The 12,940-nt window shown below is 41.5% G+C and overlaps 1 protein-coding gene across 5 annotated transcripts in view; it reads right to left on the bottom strand.

The window, feature by feature from the left end:
* The window catches only part of SKP2 (S-phase kinase associated protein 2), a 31,638-nt gene that overhangs the window by 14,002 nt on the left and 4,696 nt on the right, over positions 1-12,940 (bottom strand). For all 5 annotated transcript variants that reach the window (XR_006738690.1, XR_006738689.1, XR_006738691.1 and 2 more), the window contains exons 3-6: positions 7,225-7,336; positions 4,339-4,482; positions 3,099-3,233; positions 1,211-1,309 (exon numbers count right to left, since the gene is read on the bottom strand). Coding sequence is in view for 1 of the 5 variants with exons in the window: in XM_045566586.1 (XP_045422542.1) it covers positions 1,211-1,309; positions 3,099-3,233; positions 4,339-4,482; positions 7,225-7,336 (490 nt within the window). In the remaining 4 variants the exon portion in view is untranslated. The remainder of the gene's footprint in view (positions 1-1,210; positions 1,310-3,098; positions 3,234-4,338; positions 4,483-7,224; positions 7,337-12,940) is intronic.

The following is a 12,940-nucleotide window of genomic DNA, read 5'->3' as shown; positions in this document are numbered from 1 at the left end:
GGAGCACCTTCCTCTCCTGATGGGTCAAACTTCACTTCAGGACTGAAGGTAGAAATTCTAGCCTTTATGTTTTTTTTCTCAAGCCACCACCAACCACACAGACTGAGCAATCTCCCGAGATGTTTAAAAAAATAAAAATAAAAATTGATGCATTGCCCTGGGGATTCCTAGTAAAGATATGCTGACATTGCAAAAAGCCATTTCATCTTATTGAGTCTCTGCTAACTGAGCAAATGAGGGTTTCAGAGAAAATGTCCAACCATTAAACCCCTCTCTCCACTTCCTGGCATGGCTGACTAAATGTAGGACTCTACATTTTATCTCACTGATAAAATTCTTATCCAAAGGCAATCTATTTCAACAAATCATTAATAAGATACAGGTACAAATGCTGTACTTCCAAGAGATACTTCAAAAACACACAGGCCGGGCGCGGTGGCTCACGCCTGTAATCCTAGCACTCTGGGAGGCCGAGGTGGGCGGATCGTTGGAGCTCAGGAGTTCGAGACCAGCCTGAGCAAGAGCGAGACCCCGTCTCTACTAAAAATAGAAAGAAATTATATGGACAGCTAAAAATATATATAGAAAAAATTAGCCGGGCATGGTGGCACATGCCTGTAGTCCCAGCTACTCGGGAGGCTGAGGCAGAAGGATCGCTTGAGCCCAGGAGTTTGAGGTTGCTGTGAGCTAGGCTGATGCCACGGCACTCATTCTAGCCCGGGCAACAGAGTGAGACTCTGTCTCAAAAACAAACAAACAAACAAAAAAAACACACACATACACATAGTACTGTGTATTTTATAAACCATGTATCTTACTAAGTAATATCTTACTTAGTAATACCTGTAACTCAATACCCTTTACATGCTGACATTATTATAAAAGATGTTATTAATAGAATTGCCCAAATTTATGATCTATATTTACAATGCACCAACTTAATCAAAAACTTTAAGTTAGGTCTACAGATATTGTTGGAAAGAAACCTGGCAGTACAGTCAAGTGTAAACAGATTTCTTTCAACCACAGGTTGATAAACGCACTCCTGAGTTTAGAGAAAAGTTTGGAGGGCAAAGGATTTTATATTATCCAAATTAAGAGCCTTGAGAATTAAGAATAGCTCAAAAGTTTATCCAATTCTATTCGGATATGAGGAATGACTGTACATTTGATACAACAGTTCTATAATCAAGTCTCAAATCTTTCCTACCTGGAACAGCTGCTTAGCAAAGTCTTCAGGGCAGATTCAGAGAACCCAGAACACCCAGAAAGGTTTAGTCGTGTTAAATTTGAGTTCTGCGCAAGATTACTGGAAAAAAAGAATATTGCCAGAGGAATTAAGACCAATAAGACACTCTTATTTGATCAATAAGCATTTGAATAAAAGCAGGCTAGTGTAGTTAAGTGTACAGGGCTTCTCGTAAAGTGAGTTTAAAATTCACATATTGGCCAGGCTCAGTGGCTCATGCCTGTAGTCGCAGCACTTTGAGAGGCCGAGGTGGGAAGATCGCTCGAGGGCAGGACTTCCAGACCAGCCTGGGCGACAAAGCAAAACCCAGTCTCCACGAAAAATAAAAAAAATTAGCCGGGTGTGGTGGTGTGCACCTGCAGTCCCAGGTACTTGGGAGGCTGAGGCAGGAGGATCACTTGAGCCTACGAGTTCAAGGCTGTAGTGAGCTATGAATCTTGCCACTGCACTTTAGCCTGGGCAGCAGGGCGAGACCCTGCCTCTAGAAAATAAATAAATAATTAATTAATTAAAATCCACATATTATCTCTGTGACATCAAGCAGGATGCTTTGCCACAGTTTACTCATCTGTGAAATGGCATTATCAGTATCTTCTCGGTAGAGTTATTAAGATTAAATGATATAATGTAATAAATGATTTAGCACAGAATAAATGTGTAAGAAACATTAATCAACGTACTTTTTGAATTTAAAAAAAGCCAATGGAATAAACATATAACCATTTCACCCATAATTGGAATTAGCTTGTAGAAAAACTTCTATTTGTAAATCCAGATTCTTTTGATTAAATGTCTTTCAAATTTGCCCTCTCTTCTATAACAATCCCAAATGTCCTGTCTTAGTGAAACTTAGTGATTAACAGCAAGAATTCTGAATTATTATATTGCCAGGTTCAAATTTTGGTTCGGCTGCCTCCTAAATGTGTGGCTTTGGACAAGTTATTCAGTCTCTCTGTGTCTTATTTTCTACATCTATAAAAAGGAAACAATAAGAACATACTTCATTGGGTTGCGGTCAAAATGAAATGAGAATACCTTTAAAGAATTTTGTATTTGGCACATACTAAATGCCCCAAACATGTTAGCTGCTGTTATATTTTTTACATCAGGTTTCATCTTTTCTCGAACACCACAGTATTCAAAGTACCCTAGTTGCTTCTATGTGTGATGGAAACTACATGGTGCACAGCCAGTTAATTTTATAAATTCCAACTCTGACATGTTCCTTCCATTCTCAGAACCACTCTCTCCACCATGCTTCCCTCTTTACAGCCTACCACAGAGTCCAGGCTTCTTACAATATAGCATAGACGCCCATTATAATCTGGTCTCCGACTCTGCTCACCTCCTGTCACTTCCCTCCCTGAGTGCTATGCTCCAGCAACTTCCAACTACTTAAGAGTTTAGAACCACACAGGCACCTTCACCTAGGCTGCTTCCTTTGTCCTGTCACTCGGAGATCTCCTGCCTGGATATCCTTAATACTTAGCTTAAGAGTCACTTCCTCTGAGAAGGCTGCCCTGCCTAAATTTAATTAGGTCTCCTGTGTATGTTGCCACATAATCACCAATGCATTTGATAAACACACTCCATGGTAATTATCTGTCTCTCCCATGAATGAGACAGGGACCATGCATTGTTCATTACTGTATCTCTAGAACCTAGCATATAGTAGCATTCAAACTTCTGTTGTCTCCACGTGCCCTGAAAGTTCTGCAGAAGCTGGAGCACCGCACTAGATATTTTCTACGTCCTACTACGGATAGAAGGGCATCCCAGTTATATGCAGGGAACAAAATTCATACACATAAAACCACTGCCTTTGTGACATGCTCTGGTTGCCACTCACTTGACAATGGGATCCGAAAGCCGAAGGCCTTCCAGGCTTAGATTCTGCAACTTGGAGCACTGAGACAGAATGCCATGGAGGGTAGACACATCTATGACCGAGTTGGACAGGTCCATGTGCTGTACACGAAAAGGGCTGAATGCAGAAGAGAAAAAAGAGGCTCCATAAGGTGGCTCTCTCAGGTACATCCAGATCAATCAGACCCCTTTTCCCCAAACGAGCAGCCAACGACAAAGAAGACCCTCAATACACATTTCAAGTATTGACTATAGTTTTGGTCATAAAACAAATTGCTAATAGCTTACTCCCAGCCTCACTTCTCAAGAGGATTTTTGCCAAGTGCAGATGTTGCTGCCAACACAGTCCCACTCAGAAAATTAGTAAGTGGGCATGATGGAAATGAGCTGAATGTGGGTGACAAGGAGGTTAAGCCGGTAATGACCCCTGTTTTGGGGCATGGGTGAGTGGCAGTGGTATTTACTAAAACAGGGAAGATAGTAGAAGAGCATGTTTTAAAGGGAGGCCAAATTTAATTTTACATACACTAATATTGAAGTAGTTAGAAGAAAATCAGGTGCAGAAGTTTTTAGGTAATTTGAAATTTGAGAGTTTGAAAGAGAGGGCTGAGGTACACATGAGGAACTGAGTGGCCTGGGTATAAATGTGGGTGTTGAGGACACAGTTTGCCCAAGGACAGCAAGACGATTAAGAAGAGAAGGCTGCCCTAAACCTTCATATTGCAAAATTATCAGTAACAAAGAAATATGTTTTCAAAATATTCTACAAAACAAAAAGAGGGCACTCTTTTCAGATTGTACATTTTTCCACGATAGGATCTGAAATCCCAAGCGACTAATCTGAAGACTCCTTAGATTTTTATTGATCAGAAAGAAACAGGCAGTGGGGAAATAACTAGGCAGCCTTGCATCTGCAGGTGAGCGCTCTGCTTGGCTCCTGCTTAGGGGGACTCAGTTCCATCTATTGAGGACCAGACCTGAGAAGCTAAATGTGCATCTTTAACCCTGGGAAGAGCTTAACAGTAATCCCGAGTTAAATGGGAATGGTGTCATTGACTCCTGACACCTGTGCCATGTTTCAACACAAAAGCTGCATAGCAAAGCATGCAATTAACATCCCACACTGTCACAGGCTGTAAGGCTGGAGAAAGAACAAAAGAAGTTTTGATTTGCTTGCACCTTAAGATTTAGAAACAGACTTTTCTGGGATTTTTCTTTGTTACCTGAAATGTTCAACCAACGGTTGGTCCATAAATGATCGTGGGCAGCGGAAGGCAACCACCCCTCGAGACAGCAACCGACCAATCACGTCTGGGTGCAGATTTTTACCTGTAAGGTCTAAGGTCTGCCATAGAGACTCATCAAACCTAGAAAAGAGGAGGTACTTGACTTGGTCAGTTGGTCAAACTGAATAGTAGAGGCCCTCAACAACATTGCTAATGAGGACACAGCTGCTAAATCCTCTTAAAGCAAATTCTGAAGGAACCTTTGTTTTTAAGCTGACTATAGATTAATAATTAGCTGTGATATTTTTAAGGGACTATTGATTATTTCTTGGTCATATTAGAGAAAGCTTCCATCTTTCTCTTTCTATCTATTTCCAATTTAGATGGTTCAATGCTAACATTAGCACTGCGATGATCTAGACCCAGAGAATAATATGCCAGTATTCAATTCAATTTGACAAATTTAAAAATAATTGTTCAAATTACTTAACTGATTATTACTAGGTGAGTAGGTTCAAAACTTCTTAAAGGATACTTGCTGCTTTTGTTATGCACAGTTTACCATAATTACCTAACATGTAAGTACTACTTGAGGAAGGAAAGTTAGCACTATTTTATTACAAGATACGGCTGTCACACAGATCTCCTAGGACAAAGTAGTCATATTTCAGCTGTGCTTTCTAATACCTTTTAAGCTTAAAACTGAGAGCACTCAGTGTGTGTATATATGTATGTATGTGTGATTGTGTGTGTATGAACTAATATGAAAGGAAATGGTGAAAATTTATTAGATTATGGATGGCATTTCTAAAGCAAAAGGGAGGATCTAAAAATGTGCTGAATAGCACAATAAGGTAGTTTTAATATCCACAGTTGAATTTATTTAAATAAAAGAAAATGTGGAATACAAGCATATGAGGGAACAGTTTAAATGCTTAGGTGTACTAAAATTTTCTTTTTAAATAGTTCTTAAAGTAAGTGGACCACTGGCCAGGGTTATAAGATAATTATGTCACAAAGAAATTGTCAGTGTATGATTTGACCCCTATTATTAAAAAAGTAGACTGTAGATAAGAGATTCTTAAGAGAGTCATGCTTTTATATCTTTCTCTTGCCAAGACTAAAATCCATTTTGGCCTCCAACGATTTGATGCCAGATCAGCATTGCTCTGGTTTGTCAAATCTCATGCCAGATGTTTCCTCTTGCAGGGAGGCAAACTATAGCCTAACCAGCGTTCAGTAACAACTGGGAAAGGTTTTGGAATACTCACTTTCTTCCCAAATAACATAGATCTTTAGGAAGTTGAATATATCACAGGAGGGTGGACTCAGCAGCTACCTGAATCCTAAACCAAATATAACTAGGTACAGCGCTACAGTTAAGCCTGTGGAGTTAGCCAGACCTTAGATTCCTGTTTGACTGCTTATGTCTCAAACTACTGTTCCTGACCCTGTAATCTCCTCATCTCTAAAACTGAGATGACACGAACACAGTCACTTAAGGTCGTATAGAAGATTAAGCTGTAAACACTGTGCTGGCACATAGCAAGTGCTTGATAAACATCATTTATTACCTTTATGACAACTAAGATGGACTCTGGGGGAGACAGATGTAGGACAAAGGATACAAAGCAGCAGATACGGAGGATGAACAAGTCTCAAGATTTAATGTACAACACGAGGACAATAATACTGTACTGCATTCAGGATTTTTGCTAAAAGAGTAGATTTTAGGGGCTTTTGCCACACAAAAAAATGGATACATCAGTGAGATAATGGATATGTTAATTAGCTTGATTATAGAAACCATTCACTTACATATATCAAAACATCCTATTGTACACCTTAAATACATACAATAAAATTTAAAAAAAGGCTGAATAGATTCTGCATGTAGAAGACTAATGCACAGTTGGTGGAAAGAGAAAATAAAAATGGGGTTCCTTGGGTGGGGGTAAGTGAAATGCATCAGCATCTCCAGGTGTGGAAATCTCTCTGTAGCTCTTCCAAGCAAACAGCCCACTCCTGTAAATGCCGGCCACCCTTTAAGGCAAGAGGCTCTTGCTGTCTCACAAAGAGAGTTCCAGATATGGGGAAGAAGCAGCCAGATGGATGGCATTTAAACACAAAGCAAAGAATAACCTGGGGTAGGATGGGGATGAAGAGGAGGGAAGAGGGTAAAGTGTTCCAGTTAAAAATACAGTCCTTTTCTCACTTCAGGCCCATTACTGCCTTCCCAGCTCACCAAGACTTTCCATGTGCAGCTTGCCTTCCACACCTGAAAAGTGCTGCCAAAAAACCAGCAAAAACATTGCCAAGGGCTGCCCTGTGCTGAACACATCCGTGAGTGAGGCCCTGCACCAGCATCTTTACATTTCATCCTCATAACTGCCCTGTACTGGAGGTACCAACATCCCCATTTTACATTCGGAGAGACTGAGGCTCAGAAGCATCAATTAACTTTCTCAGATCGGGTAGACTGTACGTGGCAGAGGCTGGGTTCGCACTGGGGTCTAACGCCAGAGCCCTGTGTTCTCTTTCCCCACCCTGCTCCCCGCCCAGCCCACTGGTGAGAGGAACAGTCATCCTCATGCACCTCCATAACTCCCTCCCCTCTCAGCACACAGCTTGGCCCAGTCCCCATCCAACAAACATGTGCTAATACAGGGCCAAGAGGTTTTCAGAAATCTGTCAGTTCACACCTCCAGGAGACTCCTCCTCCACTGTGAAATGAGGACACCAACTAGTAATAAAAGCAGGAAGATACCCAGTTTGCTTTGTGCTGCTCCTTTTTTCTTGTTTTTTAGTATGATCAGAACAAAATGAATAATCTTCCTCTTTTCTTCCTCCCCTACATATGCCAAACGGGTGAAAAATACTTACGCTAGGCGATACCACCTCTTACAAACACTGGAGACCTTTAGCAGCTCAGGGAGGCACAGACAGGAAAAGATGCCCAAAAGCAGCTCGTCCGGAAGCGAGTCCCATGAAACACCTTTGGAGAGGAAAAACATGGTTGCCCATCACCATTCTCTTACTCTCTCCCACCCACTGAGGCTTTCCAAGCATGTAAAGCAGGAGTCCCCAACCTATGGTGACTTGTATAATTACTTCATGATATATTATGATGTAATAGTAATAGAAATAAAGTGCATAATAAATGTAATGTGACAGAACTTATATTCTAGTGAGAGGAAAGAGATAATCACATATAAAACATTAAGTAAATTGTATGATATATTTAAAATTGATTAGCACTATGCAGAAAAATTAAACAGGGCAGGGGAGAGAATCGAGAGTCCAGAGGGGAATGTTACAAACCTGAACACGGTGGTCAGGGAAGGCCTTACTGAGACGGCCATCACTGAGCAAAGGCTCTGACAAGGTGAGGGAGTGAGCCCTGTGAGTATGTGGGGTGGTCTAGGTGTCGGGAACAGCATGTCTGTTTTGAGGTGTGGCAAGGAGGCCCGTGTAGAAAAACAGAGTGAACAAGGGGGATGGTAGAAGATGAAATCAGAGAGGTGACAGCAGCTGGGACACACGGGTGACCTAAGTCATAAGGCTTTGACTCTGAGTTTGATGAGGAGCCACTGGAGGGTTCTGAGTACAGAAGTGACAGGCTCTCACTGACATTTTAAAAGTATCACTCTGGCTGCTGTGTTCAGAATAGGAGAAAGGTGGAAGACCAATTTTCTTTGTCTTATAAAAACAATCTCTGAACAGCTATGAAACAAGAATTAAACTCTTAGGTATGAATATATAGTATAAGCCAACAAGATCAGGATAATATGACAAAGACCAAGAAGGAAATGAGTATGCACCAAATACTGAAAGAGTGGTTAGATGAGTCCAGTGACAGCCTTTCTAGTGTCTCTCTCTCCATTCGATCTTCCACACCAGCTCTAGTGCTATCCTCTACCCCGCGCCCATTTCAAATGTACCAGTATTTACTGAGCATGTACACCGCGCCAGGCCCTGTGTAAGTGGGCTTGAGGACATGATGGAGAAGCACATCAAGGAGGGTGACAAATATCACAGCTGCTGCCCTGGATAGTCCTTCTAAACAATCATGCCCTTCTCTCAACTAGAACCCTTCAATGGTGCTCCCCAGATATTTAGCCCCAAGTCCACACAACTTAGCACAAAGCTCAAAGCTTTCAGCCAGGGCCCAGCTCGTTTTTCTGGGTTTCTAATCTAGAAATATGTTCCAGCCATGTGGAGCTACCTGTAATTCTTAGAATGAGTCATTCCGTGTCACATCTCAATGAGTCAATACATGCTGTGCCCTCCTCCAATTGCTATTCATTTAAAATCAAATTGCTGTTAAAGCCCCAATTACTATGGAAGGCTTCCCATGACGTCACCAAAGATAGGTCACTTATGTACCATAATTTTATTGTTTTCTTACTCATCTGTCCAGACCCCTCCACTAGGCCACAAGTTCTTGAGAACAAGAATCTGATTTTTTTTTTTTTTTTTACAATCTATTTCCAGGAACTAGCACAAAATCTGATTCATTCATTCATTCATACATTTATTAAACTGTACCATACGCTGAGGTCTGTTCTAGCTTCTAGGGATACAGAGATAAACAAGGCATGGTTCTGACCCATATTCTGCTCAGAGTTTGAGAGACACAGACAAATAAACAGGAAATTTCAATAAACCATTACGATGGGTCACAATAAGCTTCAGGGTGCTGTGCAGCATGTGGGAGTGGAGCAGTGATCAGGGAGGCCTTCCTGGAGGAAGTGGCCTCTATAGGAGAATGAGTAGCAGATATTCAGTTGCTCAATTAATTCCTGCCCCCCATCTCTCTAGGAGACAAAATTAAAGGACTGACTGTGGTCCTAAAAGCTGGAGGTACAGAAATGAAGGCAGATCATCCATACTGACTCAGGACCACAACCCAGGGAAGCAGCTGGAAGTTATGCTGAGGCTCCTCAGTGTGACAACCATTCTGTCACTACCACAAACTTCCCCCAAAGTCAACATGGGCAGAGGAGAAAGGTTCTCAAACCAAGCTCCTGCCCTGCTCCCCAAATTGGAAACAAGTTGAAAGATAGGCTTTTCTCAAATTTTTCTCCCATTAGTCCAACTCTCTGACCTCTGCTGCCTTCTGCATACGTAGATCACATTCTAATATTTGATCTGGCAAAAAATTGCATACTTAGTTATTTCAAATCTAGTATCTTGAGATTTTACTATGATCTGCAAAGACCATCTTGATACCAGGTGTATGGCCTCCCCAGTGAGCCTGAGAACCACAGGATTGAGAAGAAAAGCACAGCTTTGATCAGAATCCTGGCTGTGTTGCCTCCAAGTATGTGAACTTGGGCAAGTTACTTAATCTCTCCAGGCCTCAGTTTCTTCTTCTGTAGGAATGGAAATAAAAAGACTTATTTTGCAAAGTTGGTCAATGTTAACATTAAATGATAAACAAGAAGAAAAGATTAAGTAACACAGCAGAGAGTCAAACCTTCTCTTTTTTGCCTCTTCTCCTCTCCTTCCCCCTTTAAGTCTGTACATTTTCCTCTTTTAAGGACTTTTTCTTTTCGATGCTGCTCTGAATTTTTACCTACAGGCAAACATCCAAGGTCTGAGTAGAGTTTGGACAAACAAGGGCTGCATGGCATGATTTACCAAAACCCTCTCTTAAGTTTGGGTTTCCCAGAAGCAAGTCCTAAGGATCTGATTTCAAGTAGTTTATTTAAAAAGTGATGCCACGAAGCACTGGAAAAAGTAGAGGAGAGAGACATGGAAGGGAAGGAAGACAACTTGATGTATGTTAATTAGCAGGCTAATGCTTATTCAAATCTTCTGAGGACACCAGCAGACCACCTAGAACTTGCCCCAGAGTTGTCCCACTCGAGGGCATGGGTGCTCAGGTATTAATGCACCAGTTGCTGTCAGTCATTCACTGGGGGCTCAATGTTAACTCCCCAGCATTCCTGATCAGAGAAAGCTCTCAAGCATGGAATCATATCTATGTGCAAGTGAAAGCCTTAGGTATGTAAGGAAATGGTGAGTGTCAAGGGACTACAGACAGCACCGACAGTGTCCACTAAAAATTGCTCAGGAAAGGAAACTGGAAAAGTGTGCTGTGACGTGCAGAGCAGGAGAAACAAATAAATTTAAAAACTTGGTGCTTCCTAGTTTATTGGGAAGACATAAGAAATCAGGAACAATTAGAAGAGCAACAGGAGATAGGTAATTACAGTGGTAAAAGGAAACTTTGGCATAGTAATGAATGCAGAGGCCAGCAGACCTAGGCAACAAAGTACAAAAGAACAGCCCAGAATTAGAAGGGCTTTGTGCTGCAACTTCTGTCATCACCCACCCAACTCCTACTTGTCCTCCAGATTTTAGCTTAAATGGTACTTGCTTGAAGAAACATTCCCACCCAGGACACTACCGAAGCCCCCGTGCCCAGATTTGCACATCTAGTACCTAATACAAATCCTGGCACATAATAGGACTTCATGCATATTTGCTAAATGAATTATACCCTTTACTCCCTCTTCATGCAAACAGTGACTATGCTAATATGGACTGGTTAATTCTTATTAACCAATTAACTACTACATGCCTACTGCTGAGGATAGAGCCTGCACTGAATACAAGAAAGTGCTCAACTGATATTTCACAAAGGAATGACTAACACTCTTATTTATAAATAGGCAAGACTGTCGGCCTCTTAGAACCAGTTTCCTCATTTATAAAGTGACAAGGATGGCCTATGACTCCACTTTGGGAAAACATTTCACGGGTGCCTTACTAATGCACTAGTGCTGGGAGTTGGTTATAAGCCACAGCGCTTGCCTGACAGCCTTACTGAGAAACTAGTAAACAAATACACAATCTAACAATTAAGACTGCGATTTACTAGAAACCTTAAAAAGCCTCAGGTATTCATTAAAGCACACTCACTCTAATCTTTGCAGCAATCCTGTGTACTAAGTATTTTATCATCGTGCCCTCTTTCTACCCTAGCATGCTGGAAGCCTCTATGCTCTCCTCTGTTCTGAGTACTTGATTATTCTACAAGTTTAGAAAAGCTAAGAATTAAGTCTGACTTGCTATAGCAGAAGAAATCGGTAAGGACTAGGGAGTGAGCAGTGGGGGGAGAGGGAATAAAATAAAGATGCTGAGAGATATCAGTGGGTTCACCACAAATGGAAGGAGCAATGATCAAGAAAACGTACAGCCTCAGCTAGCACCAAGTACCCTAGGCTCCACTCAGCTGGCCAGAGGATGACACTGATTCTAGGGCCCTTCGGTGGGCTGCTCTCCTAGCAGATTGGGCAGGAGTTTGTCTTCAATAGTTGCTCTAGTAACTGGCATGCAAGCTATGATACGCTTAATCTAATTTTACTTGCCATATTTAATTCTGAAAACACCAGCCATCTGTTTCCTGGATTCTTGACTATACTGCTGCAGAAGGGAAAATCCGGAGATCTTTTCTCCACTTGCCTCTGCTAACCCGACCAAGGCTGCACACCAGCCCCACATTAAGGGAAGTAGTTATTAAGCCCAAGGCCTCCAGTCTTCAAAGACATGGACAGTTAAATATACTTCAGGGTCAGGAAAGGGCACAAACTGGCCAGATCCGCAAACCTGCTCCACCGATCACTATTTCCAATTGTTCCTTAGGTGCAAATCCACCTTCACACTTCTGTAATCTCATCACCTTCCATGCTTTCCACACTCCTCTGGGAAGAGGGGCTTGTTGGAAGGTTTTCTATGTATTATCTTTCAGCATAGGTGACTCATCTTGCTTGACATATTTATTTCTCAAGACATCACTTATGTTCAGATTCAAGTTGAAAATCCAAAGTAATACTAATCATAACCAAAATTTTGACTTTTAAAATTGTTCCTCTCTTTAAGCAAAGATAATCAAATTATGCTTGCAGGAGAAGCGGGGGCCCTGGTACTCACACCAATTGGGGTTCTTTGTTTGTTTTTAAGGAGAGTTGCTCACTTCACAATTGCTCTTGGGGCTTGTGTTAAGTAGCAATACCCCATGCCTCCTTTCTGGGGAACTACAAACAGATTCTGCCATCCCAGATGAGTTCTTCTTCTTCCCACAAATCATAAAGAGAAAATATGAGACCATGCTAGCTTTGGGTATTTTCGTGTTTTTGGCTAGCTGAAAAAGCAAAACTAAACCAGGGTACCCCTAATGTACTCCTCAGCCTCACAACCCTTTATTTCTATGAAAGACTTGCTCAACCCTGGGGTGTGGGAGGAGCAATGAAGAAACAATGGAAATTGCGACTTGGGGAATAAGGTATGCTGTATAAATGGTGAGCACGGGGTCTTTTGCCTGTTCAGTGCTAGAACCAATCTCTTGAATGGTGCTTGATAAACATTTGTCGAATGAATGAAAGGAAGCTATGCAACAAAGAAAGGTGACTGGGGAGGACCCCATAAAGGATCTTCCAGAGCTGAGATTTGGGAACTGTAGGCCGAGGCTCATTAATGGGTCATAAATCAATTTAGTGAGTTTGACTAGCATTTTTCTTTTACTTAAAGAATGGACTACAACGGAATAGAAAATATCTTAGTAAGGGGAAATATAATTTTGTAAAACTTT

The sequence above is a fragment of the Lemur catta genome, chromosome 12, assembly GCF_020740605.2.
Source record: "Lemur catta isolate mLemCat1 chromosome 12, mLemCat1.pri, whole genome shotgun sequence".
NCBI lineage: Eukaryota > Metazoa > Chordata > Mammalia > Primates > Lemuridae > Lemur > Lemur catta.
This window is presented reverse-complemented; position numbering and strand designations above follow the sequence as displayed.